Consider the following 25,000-nt stretch of genomic DNA (forward strand, 5'->3'; position numbering starts at 1 on the left):
ACATCTGGCACGGTGATGTCAGGAACATAATCGGCTCTGGGCCACGTGCATCGTAAGCCTGGATAGAGAGAGATGGTGGAGAGGTAGCCCACAGCCATGTTCCTGGCAGACACTAAAAACTCTCTCTGCCTGAACAACACTTCAATCTCTCTAATTTCCTCTGAGCCTCCTTTTCATCTCTCTTTCTCCTCCTCCCAGCACTATCCACTCACGGAAGCACTCAACAACTCCCTCTCTCGTCACTCCTGCTCTTTCTCTCTGTGTCTGTGTCTGTCTGTCTGTGCTACCCTGTATAATTTCAATTTAAGGCTTTATTGGCATGGGAAACGTGTGTTAACATTGCCAAAGCAAGTGAAGTAGATAGTAAACAAAAGTGAAATAAACAATTAATATTAACAGTAAACATTACACTCAGAAGTTCCAAAAGAATAAAGACATTTCAAATGTCATATTATGTCTATATACAGTGTTGTAACGATGTGCAAATAGTTAAAGTACAAATGGGAAAATAAATAAACATAAATATGGGTTGTATTTACAATGGTGTTTGTTCTTCACTGGTTGCACTTTTCTTGTGGCAACAGGTCACAAATCCTGCTGCTGTGATGGCACACTGTGGTTTTTCACCCAGTAGGTAAGGGAGGGTTTATCAAAATTGGGTTTGTTTTCTAATTCTTTGTGGGTCTGTGTAATCTGAGGGAAATATGTGTCTCTAATATGGTCATACATTTGGCAGGAGGTTAGGAAGTGCAGCTCAGTTTCCACCTCATTTTGTGGGCAGTGTGCACATAGCCTGTCTTCTCTTGAGAGCCAGGTCTGCCTACGGCGGCCTTTCTCAATAGCAAAGCTATGCTCACTGAGTCTGTACATAGTCAAAGCTTTCCTTACGTTTGGGTCAGTCACAGTGGTCAGGTATTCTGCCACTGTGTACTCTCTGTTAGGGCCAAATAGCATTCTAGTTTGCTCTGTTTTTTGTTTTGTTCTTTCCAATGTGTCAAGTTTTCTCATGATTTGTTGGGTCTAATTGTGTTGTTGGTTGTTGTGTTGTTGTCCTGGGGCTGTGTGGGGTCTGTTTGTGTTGTGAACAGAGCCCCAGTCTCTCTCTCCCTCCCTCTCCACTTCTCCAGTCTCTCTCTCTCCCTCCCTCTCCACTTCTCCCAGTCTCTCTCTCTCTCCCTCCTCTCCACGTCTCTCTCTCCCTCCCTCTCCACTTCTCCAGTCTCTCTCTCTCGCTCCCTCTCCACTTCTCCAGTCTCTCTCTCTCCCTCCCTCCTCCCTCTCCACTTCTCCAGTCTCTCCCCCTCCCTCCCTCTCCACTTCTCCAGTCTCTCTCTCGCTCCCTCTCCACTTCTCCAGTCTCTCTCTCTCTCCCTCTCCCTCCCTCTCCACTCTCCGTCTCTCTCTCTCTCCCTCCCTCTCCACTTCTCCAGTCTCTCTCTCCCTCCCTCTCCACTTCTCCAGTCTCTCTCTCCCTCCCTCTCCACTTCTCCAGTCTCCTCTCTCCTCGCTCTCTCCACTTCTCCAGTCTCTCTCTCCCTCCCTCTCCACGTCTCTCTCTCGCTCCCTCTCCACTTCTCCAGTCTCTCTCTCGCTCCCTCTCCACTTCTCCAGTCTCTCTCTCTCGCTCCCTCTCCACTTCTCCAGTCTCTCTCTCTCCCTCCCTCTCCAGTCTCTCTCTCCCTCCCTCTCCACTTCTCCAGTCTCTCTCCTCCCTCCCTCTTCACTTCTCCAGTCTCTCTCTCCCTACCTCTCCACGTCTCTCTCTCCCTCCCTCTCCACTTCTCCAGTCTCTCTCTCCCTCCCTCTCCACGTCTCTCTCTCTCGCTCCCTCTCCACGTCTCTCTCTCGCTCCCTCTCCACTTCTCCAGTCTCTCTCTCTCCCTCCCTCTCCACTTCTCCAGTCTCTCCCTCTCCCTCCCTCTCCACTTCTCCAGTCTCTCTCTCTCCCTCCCTCTCCACTTCTCCAGTCTCTCTCTCTCCCTCCCTCTCCACTTCTCCAGTCTCTCTCTCTCCCTCCCTCTCCACTTCTCCAGTCTCTCTCTCTCCCTCCCTCTCCACTTCTCCAGTCTCTCTCTCTCCCTCCCTCTCCACTTCTCCAGTCTCTCTCCTCTCCCTCCCTCTCCACTTCTCCAGTCTCTCTCTCTCCCTCCCTCTCCACTTCTCCAGTCTCTCTCTCCCTCCCTCTCCACTTCTCCAGTCTCTCTCTCTCCCTCCCTCTCCACTTCTCCAGTCTCTCTCTCTCCCTCCCTCTCCACTTCTCCAGTCTCTCTCTCTCCCTCCCTCTCCACTTCTCCAGTCTCTCCCTCTCCCTCCCTCTCCACTTCTCCAGTCTCTCTCTCCCTCCCTCTCCACTTCTCCAGTCTCTCTCTCTCCCTCCCTCTCCACTTCTCCAGTCTCTCTCTCTCCCTCCCTCTCCACTTCTCCAGTCTCTCTCTCTCCCTCCCTCTCCACTTCTCAGTCTCTCTCTCCCTCCCTCTCCACTTCTCCAGTCTCTCCCTCTCCTCCCTCTCCACTTCTCCAGTCTCTCGCTCCCTCTCCACTTCTCCAGTCTCTCTCTCTCCCTCCCTCTCCACTTCTCCAGTCTCTCTCTCTCCCTCCCTCTCCACTTCTCCTGTCTCTCTCTCCCTCCCTCTCCACTTCTCCAGTCTCTCCCTCTCCCTCCCTCTCCACTTCTCCAGTCTCTCGCTCCCTCTCCACTTCTCCAGTCTCTCTCTCCCTCTCCACTTCTCCAGTCTCTCTCTCCCTCCCTCTCCACTTCTCCAGTCTCTCGCTCCCTCTCCACTTCTCCAGTCTCATCTTTTTCTCCTCTCTCTGAATAGATACTAGAATGTTTCTATGGTGACAGGCCATTTGAACAAGTCCTCATTCAGACTGGAGAGAGAGAGAGAGAAAGAGAGAGAGAGAGATCTGTGAGAGAGAGAGATCTGTGAGAGATAGAGAGAGAGATCTGTGAGAGAGAGAGATCTGTGAGAGAGAGAGATCTGTGAGATAGAGAGAGATCTGTGTGAGAGAGAGAGCGAGATCTGTGAGAGCGAGATCTGTGAGAGTGAGATCTGTGAGAGAGTGTAATGTTTACTGTTTACTGTTAATATTTATTATTTACTTTTGTTTACTATCTACTTCACTTGCTTTGGCAATGTTAACACACGTTTCCCATGCCAATAAAGCCCTTAAATTGAATAGAATTGAGAGAGCGAGATCTGTGAGCGAAAGAGAGAGAGAGATCTGTGAGAGAGAGAGATCTGTGAGAGAGAGAGAGAGAGAGAGAGAGAGAGAGAGAGAGAGAGAGAGAGAGAGAGAGAGAGAGAGAGAGAGAGAGAGAGAGAGAGAGAGAGAGAGAGAGAGAGAGAGAGAGAGAGAGAGAGAGAGAGAGAGAGAGAGAGAGAGAGAGAGAGAGAGAGAGAGAGAGAGAGAGAGAGAGAGAGAGAGAGAGAGAGAGAGAGAGAGAGAGAGAGAGAGAGAGAGAGAGAGAGAGAGAGAGAGAGAGAGAGAGAGAGAGAGAGAGAGAGAGAGAGAGAGAGAGAGAGAGAGAGAGAGAGAGAGATGAGAGAGAGAGAGAGAGAGAGAGAGAGAGAGAGAGAGAGAGAGAGAGAGAGAGAGAGAGAGAGAGAGAGAGAGAGAGAGATATAGAGATATAGAGATATAGAGATATAGAGATATAGAGATATATGAGTAGGAGAGACCAGTATACACACAGCTGTCCCCTGCAGAATGTCCCAGACATGTCTCACACACAAGCATGCTTCCGGTGACATTGGCCAAGTAGAACAGAGGACGAAAGGAAATGTTTTACTACCAGTTAGCCAACAGGACGGTCTATAGGACGGTAGACCAGTATAGACTAACTCACATAGACCACTTTTTTTTAATTCAAAAATGCTTTGTCATTATGGTGTATTGTGTGTAGATTGATGAGGGGAAAAAACGATTAAATCCATTTTAGAATAAGGCTGTAATGTAACAAAATGTGGGAAAAGTCAAGAGTATTTCCCTTTTCCTTGAATTCAGTTTGTAACCTGGAACAATGTCAACGACACAAAATAAATGATAAGCGTACCAGAGAGTCGTCTAACTAAAGCCTTTATTACAGCAAAGACTAAAAACAGTCGCATTCATTAGTGATGTCATTTCCAAAATGGAACGTTTTATTTATTGTTTACAAGGGTCGCTTTGTTATTTAATTTTTTTAACTAAAATGCTTTTAAGATCATGAATGACTCGTGCTGTGTGATGACATGAACAAATGAATGATTTGATTTGATACCTATATAAGTATTGAAACATGGGACCAACACCTTACATGTTGCGTTTCTATTTTTGTTCAGTATAACTCCAGAGAGGCTAAAGCCTTTATTAGCAAAGATGGAAAAACTGCAGAATTTGTGAAATTAGCACAGATCTGGGGAAGGGTACCAAAACATTTCTGCATAATTGAAGGTTCCCAAGAACACAGTGGCCTCCATCGTTCTTCGTAAATGGAAGACGTTTGGAACCACCAAGACTCTTCCTAGAGCTGGCCGCCCGGCCAAACTGAGCAATCGGGGGAGAAGGGCCTTGGTCAGGGAGGTGCCCAAGAACCCGATGGTCACTCTGACAGAGCTCTAGAGTTCCTCTGTGGAGATGGGAGAACCTTCCAGAAGGACAACCATCTCTGCAGCACTCCACCAATCAGGCCTTTATGGGAGAGTGGCCAGACGGAAGCCACTCCTCAGTAAAAGGCACATGACAGCCCGCTTGGAGTTTGCCAAAAGGCACCTAAAGGACTCTCAGACCATGAGAAACAAGATTCTCTGGTCTGATGAAACCAAGATTGAACTCTTTGGCCTGAATGCCAAGCGTCATATCTGGAGGAAACCAGGCATCATCCCTACGGTGAAGCATGGTGGTGGCAACATCATGCTGTGGGGATGTTTTTCAGCGGCAGGGACTGGGAGACTAGTCATGATCGAGGCAAAGATGAACGGTGCAAAGTACAGAGATCCTTGAAAACCTGCTCAGGACCTCAGACTGGGGCAAAGGTTCACCTTCCAACAGGACAACGACCCTAAACACACAGCCAAGACAACGCAGAAGTGGCTTCGGGACAAGTCTCTGAAAATCCTTGAGTGGCCCAGCCAGAGCCCGGACTTGAACCCGATCTAACATCTCTGGAGAATCAATTTTAGAATAAGGCTGTAACGTAACAAAATGTAGAAAGTCAAGGGGTCTGAATACTTTCCGAATGCACTGTAGGTCCTCTCAGGTCCTGGGGCGGGGTGTTGGGGTTGAGGGCGATGTCCTTTAGCAGGGTGGAAGTCTTTTCGTGGTAGCAGGGTTGAGATAACCACTTGTGCATTTGGGGAAAGTAGAAGAAGCTTTTTCTATCACTCCCTTGAGTGCTGTGACCTCCCTTTCCTGCTGTGTTCTCAGGTCGGTTGTGCCTGTGTATATTATTATGTGGCTGGGTGATCCTAGTCGGTCCTCAGACAGAAGGTCTAGGGCGCGCTGGGTGTTTGGACACCAGAGTTTAGACACTGTGTGTTTGGGAAAAAGTTTGTTTTCTTGTATGTATTTCCCGTTTGAATCCATAAGGAGTACAATCTGTGGCTTGTGTATGTCCTCAGTGGGTGTGGGGGGGTCGTCAGGAGGGCTATCAGGGTGGCTGACAGGGGGGTGCTCAGAGGGGGTGGGATCCCCTGGGCTTGGGTTTCTTCATTTTTCTGTCCTGCTGTGGTGTCGAGACTTTGGTCAGGATCTGAGGTGGGCTGTTCTGCTGGCTTCTCTGCAGGGGTGGCCAGCTCTCTAATGGGTTGTTCTGTCATACATAATCTTTCTCACCTTTTCCTCCAGCCACTGGGCCTTCTTCTTCCGCTCCAGCTCTTTCTCCTGTTGAAGTTGTCTCACCACAGTCCAGAGTGCTGACATGTCTCTCTCCACCTCCAGCTCTCCGGGTCTAGTTAAGGGGGTGTTGTTGTGCTGGACTGTTGTCTGGGTCTGTGCTGACTGTTCACCTGCTGTTCCAGCTCCACCTGCCTTACCTCCAGCTGGGTGAATGTATCCTTCATTTCAATGAGGGAGTAGTACTCTGTGCTGGGAGGTTGACTTTCTACTTGGGGTTGCTCGTCTGTGTGGTTATTTAATGAAGAGGTCTGGTCTGACCCGCTCGGGGTTGGGGTATCTTTCTCAAGGGAGAGCTTCTCCTGCTGAGCTATTTCTTTGATTAGGTGAAAGTCCAGCTGGAACTGTTTGGTGTTGTCCTGTACCAATACTGTTCCAGATTTATAGAGATTTATATTAGCTGACTCAGAGTCCTCGTTGTCTAGCATCCTGAGTTTCCACCCATCGCTAACACCTCTACTCTACTCTACTCTACTCTACTCTACTCTACTGCGCTCTACTCTACTGCACTCTACTCTACTGCACTCTACTCTACTGCACTCTACTCTACTGCGCTCTACTCTACTGCACTCTACTGCGCTCTACTGTACTACGCTCTACTCTACTGCACTCTACTGCGCTCTACTCTACTGCGCTCTACTCTACTGTACTCTACTGTACTCTACTCTACTGTACTCTACTCTACTCTACTGTACTCTACTCTACTCTACTCTACTGCGCTCTACTCTACTGTACTCTACTGTACTCTACTCTACTGTACTCTACTGTACTCTACTCTACTCTACTCTACTGTACTCTACTGTACTGCACTCTACTGTACTCTACTGTACTCTACTGTACTCTACTCTACTCTACTCTGGCTGTTCTGCTTTATCTACTCTTATAATGACCATGATAGAACTAGCTACTGCTCTAGACTGAGAGATGTCACACACACTGGCTGGTTAGTGATGCTAGGAGCCTGGGCCTACTGGCTGGTTAGTGATGCTAGGAGCCTGGGCTTACTGGTTAATGAGAGTTCACTGTGGCTGGTTAGTGATGCTAGGAGCCTGGGCTTACTGGTTAATGAGAGTTCACTGTGGCTGGTTAGTGATGCTAGGAGCCTGGGCTTACTGGTTAATGAGAGTTCACTGTGGCTGGTTAGTGATGCTAGGAGCCTGGGCTTACTGGTTAATGAGAGTTCACTGTGGTGTGACTGTGACACCGAGGGTTGAACTAGTGTTAGTGGAGATATGACCTGTCAATGAACAACTCATGACAGGGCCATTTTCTCTCCTCTTATTGCTAATGTAGCGGAACCAAAGGCATGGTTTTCTAGAGCTATGGCTTTGTGATCAGGCTACCGAGAGTTGTAATGAAGAGGGTTTCTCATCCCTGGTTGGCCGACAGACAGACAACTGAACCGCTGTTACCCTGACTAAGACATATTCACGCAGTCTCCTCTGAACAGTTGATGTTGAGATGTGTCTGTTACTTGAACTCTGAAGCATTTATTTGGGCTGCAATTTCTGAGTCTGGGAAATCTAATGAACTTATCCTCTGCAGCAGAGGTAACTCTGGGTCTTCCTTTCCTGTGGCGGTCCTGGTCTAAAGTAGTGCACTATAAAGGGAAAAGGGTGCCATTTGGGATGCATAGAGGGAAACTCCCAACTGGAAATGATCTGCTTGGCTACATCCTGCTCATATCTCATCACTGTGTCCCTAATAACAACAGTTGTAACTTGTTTCACGTTGTCTTAACTTAATGTTTCACGTTGTCTTAACTTAATGTTTCACGTTGTCTTAACTTAATGTTTCACATTGCTTTAACCTAAAGTTTCACGTTGTCTTAACTTAATGTTTCACGTTGCTTTAACTTAAAGTTTCACATGCCCTTTATTTGTCTGTGTTAATATACAGTCTGGTGAATGTGATGTTACAGTCCTGTTAATGAGATCTGCCCTATTGGGGTGAAGCGGTGGCTAGTCCCCTGAGAGTCCCCAGTGGCTAGTCCCCTGAGAGTCCCCAGTGGCTAGTCCCCTGAGAGTCCCCAGTGGCTAGTCCCCTGAGAGTCCCCAGTGGCTAGTCCCCTGAGAGTCCCCAGTGGCTAGTCCCCTGAGAGTCCCCAGTGGCTAGTCCCCTGAGAGTCCCCAGTGGCTAGTCCCCTGAGAGTCCCCAGTGGCTAGTCCCCTGAGAGTCCCCAGTGGCTAGTCCCCTGAGAGTCCCCGGTGGCTAGTCCCCTGAGAGTCCCCGGTGGCTAGTCCCCTGAGAGTCCCCAGTGGCTAGTCCCCTGAGAGTCCCCAGTGGCTAGTCCCCTGAGAGTCCCCAGTGGCTAGTCCCCTGAGAGTCCCCGGTGGCTAGTCCCCTGAGAGTCCCCAGTGGCTAGTCCCCTGAGAGTCCCCAGTGGCTAGTCCCCTGAGAGTCCCCGGTGGCTAGTCCCCTGAGAGTCCCCGGTGGCTAGTCCCCTGAGAGTCCCCGGTGGCTAGTCCCCTGAGAGTCCCCAGTGGCTAGTCCCCTGAGAGTCCCCGGTGGCTAGTCCCCTGAGAGTCCCCAGTGGCTAGTCCCCTGAGAGTCCCCAGTGGCTAGTCCCCTGAGAGTCCCCAGTGGCTAGTCCCCTGAGAGTCCCCAGTGGCTCTACTCCTCTGCAGTAGTGAGTGTCGTTGGTTAGCAGCCAGTTGTTGACAGACAGGCAGTTCTGAAGTTGCTCCGTCTTCCTCTAAGCAGTTAGTTCTTCACAGTAGTTGAGCTGTGAGGCGAGCTGGGCCTGACTGTCTGTGTTACTGTAGAACATCTCTCTCCCTGGCTGTGTCGGTCTGGTCTCTCCTAGACTGTCGCCGAGGAGTTTATAAGAGAAGTCAAACAATAAATAAATAGAGGGCAACTCTCAATCACTTAAAGGAAAGGTTCACTCATTTTGAATGTTACATTGTTTTTGTGCATCTCTGAGTGTTGTTCTACCGATTCCCTGGGTCATTTCATGTTTTCTTGTGTATCTGTGTTATTGGCGTTCAAGCAGGCAGAATCCGGCGGTATGACATAGCACCGTGATAAAGTCGCTCTCACTACACTGGAAGTTTAATAGGAATACGAATTTTAGATGGCGAAAACGTCTATCATACATGTCAGATTTCAATACTGGCTTATGTCATAACTCCTTCATCAGGGTAGCTGGCAGACTGACTCTCAGGTCTGAAGGCTGGCCCGGCTGACAGAATATTCCCTCCCTGACTAAACAACTCTGTAATGAGTATATGCATTAACCTCACATTTCTCTCTTTCTCTCCTTTCTCTCCTCTCTTTCCTCCCCTCTCTCTCCCTCTCTCTCCCCCCTCTCCTCTCTCTCCTCTCTCCCCCCAGGCACTAGCAGCCAATGCAGGCACAGGTTTTGCTGTAGCGGAGCCCCAGGTGGCCATGTTCTGTGGGAAGCTCACTATGCACGTCAACATCCAGACAGGACGCTGGGAACCTGACCCATCCGGGATGAAGAGCTGCGTAGGAACCAAAGAGGGCGTGCTGCACTACTGTCAGGAGGTGAGACCATGTTACACTGTTAACCTGAAGAGGGACTGTTATTTGTGTGACACCATTCATCTGAAATGGGACCGTTATAAGAGTGACACCACTGGCTCTGCTTGAACCATAATCACATTGGGATAGTTAACATGATGGGGGACCGTTATTAGTGTGACACCACTGGCCCATAGTCACAGTTGGTTGACCTTCCTACTGTCTCTCCACTGACTCCAGTCTGAATTCACTGCGTTATTAGTGTACCGAGTCCCTCCATATATAGATAGTATCATATATTATTATCATAAAAACCTCCCTCTCTCCTTTTCTGCCTCTGTAAACTACTGTACACTGTATTTGAAGACCCACACACCGACTCGCGCACGCACACACACACACACACACACACACACACACACACACACACACACACACACACACACACACACACACACACAGACACACACACACACACACACATACACACACACACACACAGTTGTGTATTACTATACTTGTGAGGACTTTTTGGGGACCAACAATTGATTCCCATTCAAAATCCTATTTTCCCTAATCCTAACCCTAATTCTAACCCTAAATCTAATCCCTAAACCTAAAATAGCCTTTTTCCTTTTTAGGACCGGCAAAATGTCAACATGTCCTCACTTGACCGAATTCTCCTTGGTTTACTATTCTTGTGTGGACTTCTGGTCCAAGTATAGTAAAACACACACACACACACACACACACACACACACACACACACACACACACACACACACACACACACACACACACATGCTGTGCTAACTGGAGACAGGAGGGGGAGGAGGATTAGTAGATACTGAAGAAACAGGACATTATCTCTTCCTCTCATTCTCTCTCTCTTTCTTCACCTCTCTCTGTTTACCTCTCTCTCTTTCTCCCTCTCTGTCTCTCTCTGTCTCTCTCCCTCCGTCTCTTTCTTTCTTTCGCTCTCTCTCTCTGTTTACCTCTCTCTGTCTCTCTCAATTTCAATTCAATTTCAATTTAAGGGCTTTATTGGCATGGGAAACGTACGTTAACATTGCCAAAGCAAGTGAAGTAGATAGTAAACAAAAGTGAAATAAACAATAAATATTAACAGTAAACATTACACTCAGAAGTTCCAAAAGAATAAAGACATTTCAAATGTCATATTATGTCTATATACAGTGTTGTAACAATTTGCAAATAGTTAAAGTACAAATGGGAAAATAAATAAACATAAATATGGGTTGTATTTACAATGGTGTTTGTTCTTCACTGGTTGCCCTTTTCTTGTGGCAACAGGTCACAAATCCTGCTGCTGTGATGGCACACTGTGGTTTTTCACCCAGTAGATAAGGGAGTTTATCAAAATTGAGTTTGTTTTCGAATTCTTTGTGGATCGCTGTAATCTGAGGGAAATATGTGTCTCTAATATGGTCATACATTTGGCAGGAGGTTAGGAAGTGCAGCTCAGTTTCCATCTCATTTTGTGGGCAGTGTGCACATAGCTTGTCTTCTCTTGAGAGCCAGGTCTGCCTACGGTGGCCTTTCTCAATAGCAAGGCTATGCTCACTGAGTCTGTACATAGTCAAAGCTTTCCTTAAGTTTGGGTCAGTCACAGTGGTCAGGTATTCTGCCACTGTGTACTCTCTGTTTAGGGACAAATAGTATTCTAGTTTGTTCTGTTTTTTTGTTTTTTCTTTCCAATGTGTCAAGTAATTCTCTTTTTGTTTTCTCGTGATTTGGTTAGGTCTAATTGTGTTGTTGTTGTTGTCCTGGGGCTGTGTGGGGTCTGTTTGTGTTTGTGAACACAAAACTCTCTCTCTCTCTCTCTCTCTCTCTCTCTCTCTCAGATGTACCCTGAGCTCCAGATCACAAACGTGGTGGAGGCCAACCAGCCAATCAGGATTGAGAACTGGTGCAAGAAGGAGAAGAAGCTGTGTAAAGGCCACGCCCACATTGTGGTGCCATACAAATGTTTAGGTAAGAACCACACACAGGGATAACATAAAACGATTATATTGTATTTCCACTGGAGATTTCCCCCAGTGTTCGACCTAAAGGCCTCAGACTTTAGTGTTTCCATGGCCCAGCTCCAGAGACTCACTGGGCCATGGCCTCAGTTGGACCTGCCCTGACTTTGGGCCACAACGAGGGGGCTGGGGCTTTTCGGGCTGCCTTACCAAACAATCACTAATTGTGAACACCTTCTCACAAAGCAAGTGTTTTGACAATTCCCCCAGTCTAATATCATGGTGTATACCATGATGTCACAAGAATTTATATCTCTAATAGTTAAACTCAATTGTTACTCAAGCTTTGAATAATTCCCAGAGGTTGTAAGGTTCTAGTTAATTAAGAATTAAACAAACAACCAGTCTGCAGTGGATCAGCCATTTTATTCAGAGAGTTCCCTCCCGCTGAAAACTCACACACCCTTTTTATATGCGTTCACACAAAGGAACTTTGCTCCGCCCACCTTGAGGCGGCCTGTGACTTTCCACAGTATAGAATAGTTAAGTTTGACAGTTTCTAGGTCTCCTTTCTCCTGGAATGTTTGTCTCCAGCAGTTTCTAACCCCTCTTCTCTGTTAGTGGGTTTATTGTCTTATAACTCTCTAACACAGTTTACACATTTATACAGTATTTGGGGTGGAATCTTTTTAGTCATTACAATAAACATACAAATGAATCTATCAATACACCAGTCTAATATCATGGTGTATAGACCAGTCTAATATCATGGTGTATAGACCAGTCTAATATCATGGTGTATAGACCAGTCTAATATCATGGGTAACCAGGGTAACAAGTGTTAAAGTTGAAAAGCAGGATAACATGCTGACCAGACCACCCAGACACATACACGTTATTCAATCATTTCACCCAAACTGCTCGCACGCGTCAACAGGCGTCTGCGTAGCCAGGCGCTAAAATGGAACTTGGTTCTATTTTAGACACTTGACGCGCTGCAAGTCCCGCCTCTCCCATCTTCTCATTGGATGTTATGAGCATATACCCACATGGGTGATTGAGAGATGAACGAGGTCCACACTCCTGTGCAGTTGCTGGCAGTAATGCACCTTAAAGTTGGTTGCCAACCGCCACATAAAATCCCCAGAAGAAGAAGGAAGATGAACGAGGAGAGGTTTATCAAAAAAAACGAGCTAAAAACTAAGTAGGTTTCCCCTGTTACCTTGTCGGAGGAGAAAACACACCATTTTGTGTGACTCAACATGGGTCAAAATTCTACAAAGATGCAGCCAAAAAAAAAAAAAGGACCATATGCATTTCAAGTAAAATAACAACCCAATATTTTATTTTCCTCGACAAATTAGCTAGCAACAGCAAGCTAGCTAAATGTCGATAAGTGTTTCATGTGTGTTTCGACCTGTCCCAAAACTAACATAGTTGGTTAATAGTTGGTTTTGGTATTTTAATCTGCGTGTCATGAACATGTCTGGTGGGGATGGAGAAAATCAGCAGACGACGATGGCGCACGCTGACGGTCTGGTCAGCATGTAACAATAGTCTATTTGTACATCTGTGGTAATCCCTGAATGAGAGATATAATTTACTTATATTATTAAACCCTAGAGATATAGATATGATACTTCAACTATTCTTAGTGTAATTCTTTGAGCTAAGCCATGGACATAAGGTTTAAGACTATATTAGAATATTTGTATCGTAATTTTGTGAAGGAAGCCCTGCGCTTTGATCGTTTCTACGTGCTGATTGACCGGTTCATGGGTTAGGAGCGTGCTGATTGGCCGGTTCATGGGTAGGAGCATGCTGATAGGCCGGTTCATGGGCTAGGAGCATGCTGATAGGCCGGTTCATGGGCTAGGAGAGGAGACGTTAGGAAACAGGCTAACCGACGAGGAGAGACACACTGATGTGACAGAGAAACATATTGGAGTGGGATTCTATTGACTAGTCTTAGCCTTGAGCTGTGGCTTTACTAGAGATCCACACACATCAGAAGGCCAAGGAGGGGGAAGGAGGGGGAAGACATTACTGTGGAGGCAGCAGGATTGTTGAGCAATAAAACACTGATTCCCTCTTCAGACATCAGCTATAAACTCCTCCTCAGACACCAGCTATAAACTCCTCATTAGACACCAGCTATAAACTCCTCATTAGACACCAGCTATAAACTCCTCCTCAGACACCAGCTATAAACTCCTCCTCAGACACCAGCTATAAACTCCTCCTCAGACACCAGCTATAAACTCCTCCTCAGACACCAGCTATAAACTCCTCCTCAGACACCAGCTATAAACTCCTCCTCAGACACCAGCTATAAACTCCTCCTCAGACACCAGCTATAAACTCCTCCTCAGACACCAGCTATAAACTCCTCATTAGACACCAGCTATAAACTCCTCCTCAGACACCAGCTATAAACTCCTCCTCAGACACCAGCTATAAACTCCTCCTCAGACACCAGCTATAAACTCCTCCTCAGACACCAGCTATAAACTCCTCCTCAGACACCAGCTATAAACTCCTCCTCAGACACCAGCTATAAACTCCTCCTCAGACACCAGCTATAAACTCCTCCTCAGACACCAGCTATAAACTCCTCTTCAGACACCAGCTATAAACTCCTCCTCAGACACCAGCTATAAACTCCTCCTCAGACACCAGCTATAAACTCCTCTTCAGACACCAGCTATAAACTCCTCCTCAGACACCAGCTATAAACTCCTCTTCAGACACCAGCTATAAACTCCTCTTCAGACACCAGCTATAAACTCCTCCTCAGACACCAGCTATAAACTCCTCCTCAGACACCAGCTATAAACTCCTCCTCAGACACCAGCTATAAACTCCTCTTCAGACACCAGCTATAAACTCCTCTTCAGACACCAGCTATAAACTCCTCTTCAGACACCAGCTATAAACTCCTCTTCAGACACCAGCTATAAACTCCTCTTCAGACACCAGCTATAAACTCCTCCTCAGACACCAGCTATAAACTCCTCTTCAGACACCAGCTATAAACTCCTCCTCAGACACCAGCTATAAACTCCTCTTCAGACACCAGCTATAAACTCCTCTTCAGACACCAGCTATAAACTCCTCTTCAGACACCAGCTATAAACTCCTCTTCAGACACCAGCTATAAACTCCTCCTCAGACACCAGCTATAAACTCCTCCTCAGACACCAGCTATAAACTCCTCCTCAGACACCAGCTATAAACTCCTCTTCAGACACCAGCTATAAACTCCTCCTCAGACACCAGCTATAAACTCCTCCTCAGACACCAGCTATAAACTCCTCCTCAGACACCAGCTATAAACTCCTCCTCAGACACCAGCTATAAACTCCTCCTCAGACACACAGAGTCCGAGAGAGAGGAGGACGAGGGTAGGGGAGGGGATCACACACACCGCTTGCCTCTCCTAGAGGGTTTTACTGTAATCAAGAGGGAGAGAGTGGAGTTCAGTAATTGGTTCATTAACAGACATATTATACTACAGAAAACTCACTGGCATCTCAAAGCGTATTTCTCACACGTGTATCAGGTTGTGAATTCTGCAAACAACATTTCCACTCTGAGAATGAGAATGGTAAATGACTAATTAATACAGTGCATTTGGAAAGTATTCAGACCCCTTGACTTTTTCCAAATGTTGTTACGTTACAGCCTTATTCTAAAATAGATTAAATAGATGTTTTCCCACCTCATCAATCTACACACAATACCCCATAATGACAAAGTAAAAACTGTTTTTTAGAAATTTTAGCAAATGTATTAAAAATGTAAATATGACATTTACATAAGTATTCAGACCCTTTACTCAGTACTTTGTTGAAGCACCTCTGCAAGCGATTACAGCCTCTAGTCTTCTTGGGTATGACGCTACAAGCTTGGCACACCTGTATTTGGGGAGTTTCTCCCATTCTTCTCTGCAGATCCTCTCAAGCTCTGTCAGGTTGGATGGAGAGCGCACAGCTATTTTCAGGTCTCTCCAGAGATGTTCGATCAGGTTCAAGTCCGGGCTCTGGCTCGGCCACTCAAGGACATTCAGAGACTTGTCCCGAAGCCACTCCTGCATTGTCTTAGCTGTGTGCTTAGGATCGTTGTCCTGTTGGAAGGTGAACCTTAGCCCCAGTCTGAGGTGCTGAGCGCTCTGGAGCAGGTTTTCATCAAGGATCTCTCTGTACTTTGCTCTGTTTATCTTTCCCTCTATCCTGACTAGTCTCCCAGTCTCTGCCGCTGAAAAACATCCCCACAGCATGATGCTGCCACCACCATGTTTCACCGTAGGAATTGTGCCAGGTTTCGTCCAGACGTGAAGCTTGGCATTCAGGCCAAAGAGTTCAATCTTGGTTTCATCAGACCAGAGAATGTTGTTTCTCATGGTCTGAGAGTCCTTTAGGTGCTTTTTGGCAAACTCCAAGCTGGCTGTCATGTGTCTTTTACTGAGAAGTGGCTTCTGTCTGGCCACTCTACCATAAAGGCCTGATTGGTGGAGTGCTGCAGAGATGGTTGTCCTTCTGGAAGGTTCTCCCATCTCCACAGAGGAACTCTGGAGCTCTGTCAGAGTGACCATCGGGTTCTTGGTCAACTCCCTGACCAAGGCTCTCCTCCCCCGATTTCTCAGTTTGGCCGGGCGGCCAGCTCTAGAAAGAACCTTGGCAGTTCCAAACTTCTTCCATTTAAGAATGATGGAGGCCACTGTATTCTTGGGGACCTTCAATGCTGCAGAATTTTTTTGGTACCCTTCCCCAGATCTGTTCCTCGACACAATCCTGTCTCAGAGCTCTACGGACAATTCCTTCGACCTCATGGCTTGGTTTTTGCTCTGACATGCACTGTCAACTGTGGGACCTTATATAGACAGTTGTGTGCCTTTCCAAATCATGTCCAATCAGTTGAATTTACCACAGGTGGACTCCAATCAAGTTGTAGAAACATCTCAAGGATGATCAATGGAAACAAGATGCACCTGAGCTCAATTTTGAGTCTCATATCAAAAGGTCTGAATACTTACATAAATAAGATATTTCTGTTTTATTTTTAATATGCAAAAATTTCGAAAAAAAACTTTTTTTTCGCTTTGTCATTAAATCAAATCAAATTTTATTGGTCACATGCGCCGAATACAACAGGTGCAGACACCACAGTGAAATGCTCACTTACAGCCCCTAACCAACAGTGCATTTATTCTAAACAAAAAAAGTAAGAATAAAACAACAACAACAAAAAGTGTTGAGAAAAAAAGAGCAGAAGTAAAATAAAGTGGAGGCTATATATACAGGGGGGTACCGTTGCAGAGTCAATGTGCGGGGGCACCGGCTAGTTGAGGTAGTTGAGGTAATATGTACATGTGGGTAGAGTTAAAGTGACTATGCATAAATACTTAACAGAGTAGCAGCAGCGTAAAAAGGATGGGGTGGGGGGGCAGTGCAAATAGTCCGGGTAGCCATGATTAGCTGTTCAGGAGTCTTATGGCTTGCGGGTAGAAGGTGTTGAGAAGTCTTTTGGACCTAGACTTGGCACTCCGGTACCGCTTGCCGTGCGGTAGCAGAGAGAACAGTCTATGACTAGGGTGGCTGGAGTCTTTGACAATTTTGAGGGCCTTCCTCTGACACCGCCTGGTATAGAGGTCCTGGATGGCAGGAAGCTTTGCCCCAGTGATGTACTGGGCGCAAGGCACTACCCTCTGTAGTGCCTTGCGGTCAGAGGCCAAGCAGTTGCCATACCAGGCGGTGATGCAACCAGTCAGGATGCTCTCGATGGTGCAGCTGTAGAATTTTTTGAGGATCTGAGGACCCATGCCAAATCTTTTTAGTCTCCTGAGGGGGAATAGGATTTGTCGTGCCCTCTTCACGACTGTCTTGGTGTGTTTGGACCATGATAGTTCGTTGGTGATGTGGACACCAAGGAACTTGAAGCTCTCAACCTGTTCCACTACAGCCCCGTCGATGAGAATGGGGGCGTGCTCAGTCCTCTTTTTTTTTCCTGTAGTCCACAATCATCTCCTTTGTCTTGGTCACGTTGAGGGAGAGGTTGTTGTCCTGGCACCACACGGCCAGATCTCTGACCTCCTCCCTATAGGCTGTCTCATCGTTGACGGTGATCAGGCCTACCACTGTTGTGTCGTCAGCAAACTTAATGATGGTGTTGGAGTCGTGCCTGGCCATGCAGTCATGGGTGAACAGAGAGTACAGGAGGGGACTGAGCACGCACCCCTGAGAGGCCCCCGTGTTGAGGATCAGTGTGGCAGATGTGTTGTTACTTACTCTTACCACCTGGGGGCGGCCCGTCAGGAAGTCCAGGATCCAGTTGCAGAGGGAGGTGTTTAGTCCCAGGATCCTTAGCTTAGTGATGAGCTTAGAGGGCACTATGGTGTTGAATGCTGAGCTGTAGTCAATGAATAGCATTCTCACGTAGGTGTTCCTCTTGTCCAGGTGGGAAAGGGCAGTGTGGAGTGCGATAGAGATTGCATCATCTGTGGATCTGTTGGGGCGGTATGCAAATTGGAATGGGTCTAGGGTTTCTGGGATTATGCTGTTGATGTGAGCCATGACCAGTCTTTCAAAGCACTTCATGGCTACAGACGTCAGTGCTACGGGTCGGTAGTCATTTAGGCAGGTTATCTTAGAGTTCTTGGGCACGGGGACTATGGTGGTCTGCTTGAAACATGTTGGTATTACAGACTCAGTCAGGGACATGTTGAAAATGTCAGTGAAGACACTTGCCAGTTGGTCAGCACATGCTCGGAGTACACGTCCTGGTAATCCGTCTGGCCCTGCGGCCTTGTGAATGTTGACCTGCTTAAAAGTCTTACTCACATCGGCTACGGAGAGCGTGATCACATAGTCATCCGGAACAGCTGGTGCTCTCATGCATGCTTCAGTGTTGCTTGCCTCGAAGCGAGCATAGAAGTGGTTTAGCTCGTCTGGTAGGCTTGTGTCACTGGGCAGCTCGCGGCTGTGCTTCCCTTTGTAGTCTGTAATAGTTTTCAAGCCCTGCCACATCCGACGAGCGTCAGAGCCAGTGTAGTATGATTCAATCTTAGACCTGTATTGACTCTTTGCCTGTTTGATGGTTCGTCGGAGGTCATAGCGGGATTTCTTATAAGCGTCTGGGTTAGAGTCCCGTTCCTTGAAAGCGGCAGCTCTACCCTTTAGCTCAGTGCGGATGTTTCCTGTAATCCATGGCTTCTGGTTGGGGTATGTACGTACGGTCACTGTGGGGACGACATCATCGATGCACTTATTGATGAAGCCAGTGACTGATGTGGTGTACTCCTCAATGCTGTCTGAAGAATCCCGGAACATGTTCCAGTCTGTGCTAGCAAAACAGTCCTGTAGCTTAGCATCTGCGTCATCTGACCACTTTTTTATTAACCGAATCCCTGGTGCTTCCTGCTTCAGTTTTTGCTTATAAGCAGGAATCAGGAGGATCGAGTTATGGTCAGATTTGCCAAATGGAGGGCGAGGGAGAGCTTTGTATGCGTCTCTGTGTGTGGAGTAAAGGTGGTCTAGAGTTTTTTTCCCTCTGGTTGCACATTTAACATGCTGGTAGAAATTAGGTAGAACGGATTTAAGTTTCCCTGCATTAAAGTCCCCGGCCACTAGGAGCGCTGCATCTGGATGAGCGTTTTCCTGTTGATTAATGGCCTTGTACAACTCATTCAGTGCAATCTTAATGCCAGCATTGGTTTGTGGTGGTAAATAGACAGCTATGAAAAATATAGATGAAAACTCTCTTGGTAAATAGTGTGGTCTACAGCTTATCATAAGATACTCTACCTCAGGCGAGCAAAACCTCGAGACTTCTTTAGTATTTGATTTTGTGCACCAGCTGTTGTTTACAAATATACACAGACCGCCACCCCTTGTCTTACCAGAGTCAGCCGTTCTGTCCTGCCGATGTAGCGTATAGCCTGCTAGCTGAATGTTATCATTGTTGTCGTTCAGCCACGACTCCGTGAAACATAAGATATTACAGTTTTTAATGTCCCGTTGGTAGGATAACCGTAATCTTAAATTGTCCATTTTATTCTCAAAAGCTTGAACGTTGGCTAATAGGATTGATGGAAGAGGCAGTTTACTCGCTCGCCGTCGGATCCTTACAAGGCACCCGGATCTGCGTCCGCGATATCTCCGTCTCTTCCTCACGCGAATGACGGGGATTTGGGCCTTGTCGGGTGTCTGTATGATATCCTTCGCGGCCGCCTCGTTGAAGAAAAAATATTCGTCCAATGCGAGGTGAGTAATCGCTGTCCTGATATCCAGAAGCTCTTTTTGGTTATAAGAGACGATGGCAGAAACATTATGTACAAAATAAATTACAAATAACGCGGAAAAACACACATAATAGTACAATTGGTTAGAGGGTTGGTTAGAGGGCTGTAAAACGGCAGCCATCTTCTCCGGCGCTGTTTGTCATTATGGGGTATTGTGTGTAGATTGAGGAATTTTGATTTATTTAATCCATTTTAGAATAAGGCTGTAACGGAACAAAATGTGGAAAAAGTCAAGGGGTCTGAATACTTTCTGAATGCACTGTACATATATTAACAGAAATTGACGTAACCAAATGACGGGGGTTAACGGTACATTTTACTACTGGTGCCATATAGAGAATATGTGCCATATAGAGAATATGTGCCATATAGAGAATATGTGCCATACAGAGAATATGTGCCATATGTAATGGAGAATTGATCAAAATAAAAAAATAAGAGGGCAAACAATCCACACAATGAAACAATGAATGGCGGGAGACAGCCATTTTGGAGTGAGACTCGCCTAGATTTTTTGCCATTCACCCCTCCCCTTCTTCTGGTCTCAACATTTTAAATTATACTCAAGACACGTTATCTTCACACATATTTTAGATGCTTTTCACTGACAGCCGCGACTCAATAATCAGCTAGGCTTATTGCCACGCTGCCCAAACTGCTTCCCAAATAGGCTTAGGCCTACAAGCTTGTGATTTTGAAACAATCCACAGCAATTTTTGGGGAAGAAGCTAATGATCCTTGATTTCTCTCTCGCCAAGTATTTTCAATGATTTTATTTATTTATGTATAGACTAGGGCTGTTACGGTGACCGTATTACCGCCACACCGGCAGTCACGAGTCATGATGGCAGTCAAATTCCAAGTGACCGTTTTTGTCATGGTAACTAGGCTTCTCCAAGCTCTGATGCTGCTGATGGTCATTAGTAGCCTACCAAACTTGCTAACTGCCTGGTACTCAGCACTCTATTGTCCCTCTAATCACTCTGACATCAATGCAAATGTAATCGAAAATCTAATCAAACACTTAATGAGAGCCCATGAGCTCATGTTGTGCAGCATTTCTATAGGCTATGCAATTACGTGAGAAAACAGCGTATTGATGGTCTCTCTTAAGAAGAGGAGGACCCCATCAGCTTTCTATAGGCTAGGCCTGCTATATTTATTTCTCAACTTTCCTAATATTAAGCACATGGCTTCGCTTTACAACAGGAGTATAGCCTACCTGGCTGGCATGAAAATGAACAACCAGAAAAGCTTCCTCCATTCGCAATTTAAGTGCATACTGTAGATTACACTTATTTTTTTCCCATGCCCCTGTTCCGAGACAAGTGCTTGATAATGGTCCATTCTAAATAAAAACTAATTTCACAGATATATTATTTAGTATATGTAAAGATAACATTAAATTAAGAATGGTCTGATGGAGGCGTCCCGAGTGGCGCAACGGTCTAAGGCACTGCATCACAGTGCTTGAGGCGTCACTATAGACCCGGGTTCGATCCCAGGCTGTGTCACAACCGGCCGTGACCAGGAGTCCCATAGGGCGGCGCACAATTGGCCCAGCGTCGTCCGGGTTAGGGGAAGGTTTGGCCGGGGGGGCTTTACTTGGCTCATCGCACTCTAGCGACTTCTTGTGGCGGGCCGGGCGCCTGCAGGCTGACTTTGGTCGTCAGTTGTTTCCTCAGACACATTGGTGCGGCTGGCTTCCGGGTGGCGGGTGTTAAGAAGCAAGGTTTGGTGGGTCATATTTCGGAGGACGCATGACTCGACCTTCGCCTTTCCCGAGCCCGGGGAAGGTTTGGCCGGGGGGGCTTTACTTGGCTCATCGCACTCTAGCGACTTCTTGTGGCAGGCCGGTCAGCGATGAGACGAGATTGTAATTGGATATCACGAAAAAAGGGGGTAAAATAAATAAATAAAAATAATTGTCTGATGGGTGACAATATTAGTCACTTGTGAATGATGCCCAGCTTGTGCAGTAAGGCAAGGAACAGCGCATGCCTTTTTTTGGGGGCGACTTTTTCAAAAAGGTTTGTATCACAAATAACTCCTTAAAATGAAGCACATGAATCCGCATTACATTACATTACATTATAACAGCTGTAGAGCTTGCCGAGTTTCAAGTTTGGGGAAGATAAATAATAATAATAATAATAATGATGATTTTCAATAATGCAACTTTTTAATAAAGCTTTACATGCATAATCACATTTCCCTTCACTTTCGAGAACAGTGTTTTCCCGCTAATTGATTGCATTTTGGAACATTCTCACTTATAGCCTACTGTCATGTGCGCATTGCTGTGCTTATAATGTGACGAAATAGCGTAACAGTTGATCAACATTATAAGTTAAATGTTCTGATCTGTTGCATCAGCCTCATTGCTTTTTCAAAGGTTTATTGATGCTAGCGGTTGTATTAATTTGGGATCTATCGCATCCCACAACTGTCCCAGACTATGTTTGGAATATTTATTTATCGCACAGAAGGAGAAGTTGACTGTCACGACCGCTTACCGACGGGACGGACCAAGGCGCAGCGTGATATGCGTACATGTTTATTTTTCAGAATAAACACTATGACAAAACAACAAACGAAACGTGAAGTCCAAGGTACACAAAACAAACATACCTAACACGGAACAAGATCCCACAACCCACTAGTGCCAATAGGCTGCCTAAGTATGGTCCCCAATCAGAGACAACGAGCTACAGCTGCCTCTGATTGGGAACCACCCCGGCCAACATAGATCTACACGATCTAGATCTAAACATAGAAAATGCAACATAGAACATACCACACAGAAAATACACACCCTGACTCAACAAATACGAGTCCCCAGAGTCAGGGCGTGACATTGACAAATAGCGTAGGTAAACTTTTGTACTATGGGGGATAGTAGATTGACATACAAGCTTGCGAAAGTATTCACCCCCCTTGGCATTTTTCCTATTTTGTTCCCTTACGACCTGGAATTAAAATTGATTTTTTGGGGGGTTTGTATCAATTGATTTACACAACATGCCTACCACTTTGAAGATGCAAAATATTTTTTTATTGTGAAACAAACATGAAATAAGACAAAGAAACAGAACTTGCGCGTGCATAACTATTCTACAGAGAGTTAACTATTCAGAGCCACCTTTTGCAGCAATTACAGCTGCAAGTCTCTTGGGGTATGTCTCTATAAGCTTGGTATATCTAGCCACTGGGATTTTTGCCCATTCTTCAAGGCAAAACTGCTCCAGCTCCTTCAAGTTGGATGGGTTCCGCTGGTGTACAGCAATCTTTAAGTCATACCACAAATTCTCAATTGGATTGAGGTCTGGGCTTTGACTAGGCCATTCCAAGACATTTAAATGTTTCCCCTTAAACCACTCGGGTGTTGCTTTAGCAGTATGCTTAGGGTCATTGTCCTCCTGGAAGGTGAACCTCCGTCCCAGTCTCAAATCTCTGGAAGACTGAAACAGGTGTCCCTCAAGAATTTCCCTGTATTTAGCGCTATTCATCATTCCTTCAATTCTGACCAGTTTCCCAGTCCCTGCCGATGGAAAAACAGATTTTTTTTCTTTAAGCAATGGCTTTTTTATGGCCACTCTTCTGTAAAGCCCAGCTCTGTGGAGTGTACAGCTTAAAGTGGTCCTATGGACAGATACTCCAATCTCCGCTGTGGAGCTTTGCAGCTCCTTCAGGGTTATCTTTGGTCTCTTTGTTTGCTCTCTGATTGCCCTCCTTGCCTGGTCCGTGAGTTTTGGTGGGCGGCCCTTTCTTGGCAGGTTTGTTGTGGTGCCATATTCTTTCCATTTCTTTATAATGGATTTAATGGTGCTCTGTGGGATGTTCAAAGTTTCGGATATTTTTTTATAACCCAACCCTGATCTGTACTTCTCCACAACTTTGTCCCTGACCTGTTTTGGAGAGCTCCTTGGTCTTCATGGTGCCCCTTGCTTAGTGGTGTTACAGACTCTGGGGCCTTTCAGAACAGGTGTATATATACTGAGATCATGTGATAGATCATGTGACACTTAGATTGCACACAAGTGGACTTTATTTAACTAATTATGTGAAGGAGAGGAGGGTGTGAGAGGAAAGAGAGAAGGGTGTGAGAGGAAGGGGAGGAGGGTGTGAGAGGAAGGGGAGGAGGGTGTGAGAGGAAGGGGAGGAGGGTGTGAGAGGAAGGAGAGGAGGGTGTGAGAGGAAGGGGAGGATGGTGTGAGAGGAAGGGGAGGAGGGTGTGAGAGGAAGGGGAGGATGGTGTGAGAGGAAGGGGAGGAGGGTGTGAGAGGAAGGGGAGAGGAAGGGGATGAAGGGGAGGAGGGTGTGAGAGGAAGGGGAGGAGGGTGTGAGAGGAAGGGGAGGAGGGTGTGAGAGGAAGGGGAGGAGGGTGTGAGAGGAAGGGGAGGAGGGTGTGAGAGGAGGGTGTGAGAGGAGGGTGTGAGAGGAAGGGGAGGAGGGTGTGAGAGGAAGGGTAGGAGGGTGTGAGAGGAAGGAAAGGATGGTGTGAGAGGAAGGGGAGGAGGGTGTGAGAGGAAGGAAAGGATGGTGTGAGAGGAAGGGGAGGAGGGTGTGAGAGGAAGGGGAGGAGGGTGTGAGAGGAAGGAGAGGAGGGTGTGAGAGGAAGGGGAGGAGGGTGTGAGAGGAAGGGGAGGAGGGTGTGAGAGGAAGGGGAGGAGGGTGTGAGAGGAAGGGTAGGAGGGTGTGAGAGGAAGGAAAGGATGGTGTGAGAGGAAGGGGAGGAGGGTGTGAGAGGAAGGAGAGGAGGGTGTGAGAGGAAGGGGAGGAGGGTGTGAGAGGAAGGGGAGGAGGGTGTGGGGAGGAGGGTGTGAGAGGAAGGGGAGGAGGGTGTGAGAGGAAGGAGAGGAGGGTGTGAGAGGAAGGAGAGGAGGGTGTGAGAGGAAGGGTAGGAGGGTGTGAGAGGAAGGAAAGGATGGTGTGAGAGGAAGGGGAGGAGGGTGTGAGAGGAAGGGGAGGAGGGTGTGAGAGGAAGGGGAGGAGGGTGTGAGAGGAAGGGGAGGAGGGTGTGAGAGGAAGGGGAGAGGAAGGGGATGAAGGGGAGGAGGGTGTGAGAGGAAGGGGAGGAGGGTGTGAGAGGAAGGAGAGGAGGGTGTGAGAGGAAGGAGAGGAGGGTGTGAGAGGAAGGGGAGGAGGGTGTGAGAGGAAGGGGAGGAGGGTGTGAGAGGAGGGTGTGAGAGGAAGGAGAGGAGGGTGTGAGAGGAAGGAGAGGAGGGTGTGAGAGGAAGGGGAGGAGGGTGTGAGAGGAAGGAGAGGAGGGTGTGAGAGGAAGGGTAGGAGGGTGTGAGAGGAAGGAAAGGATGGTGTGAGAGGAAGGGGAGGAGGGTGTGAGAGGAAGGGG

The 25,000-nt window shown here is 47.0% G+C and overlaps 1 protein-coding gene across 1 annotated transcript in view; it reads left to right on the plus strand.

Moving 5' to 3' along the window:
* The window catches only part of aplp2 (amyloid beta (A4) precursor-like protein 2), a 96,955-nt gene that overhangs the window by 39,912 nt on the left and 32,043 nt on the right, over positions 1 to 25,000 (plus strand). The window contains exons 2-3 of the mRNA XM_084148539.1: positions 9,214 to 9,387; positions 11,229 to 11,358. Coding sequence (XP_084004665.1) covers positions 9,214 to 9,387; positions 11,229 to 11,358 — 304 coding nt within the window. The remainder of the gene's footprint in view (positions 1 to 9,213; positions 9,388 to 11,228; positions 11,359 to 25,000) is intronic.

This window comes from Coregonus lavaretus, assembly GCF_964263955.1.
Source record: "Coregonus lavaretus genome assembly, chromosome: 30".
Taxonomy (NCBI): Eukaryota; Metazoa; Chordata; class Actinopteri; order Salmoniformes; family Salmonidae; genus Coregonus; species Coregonus lavaretus.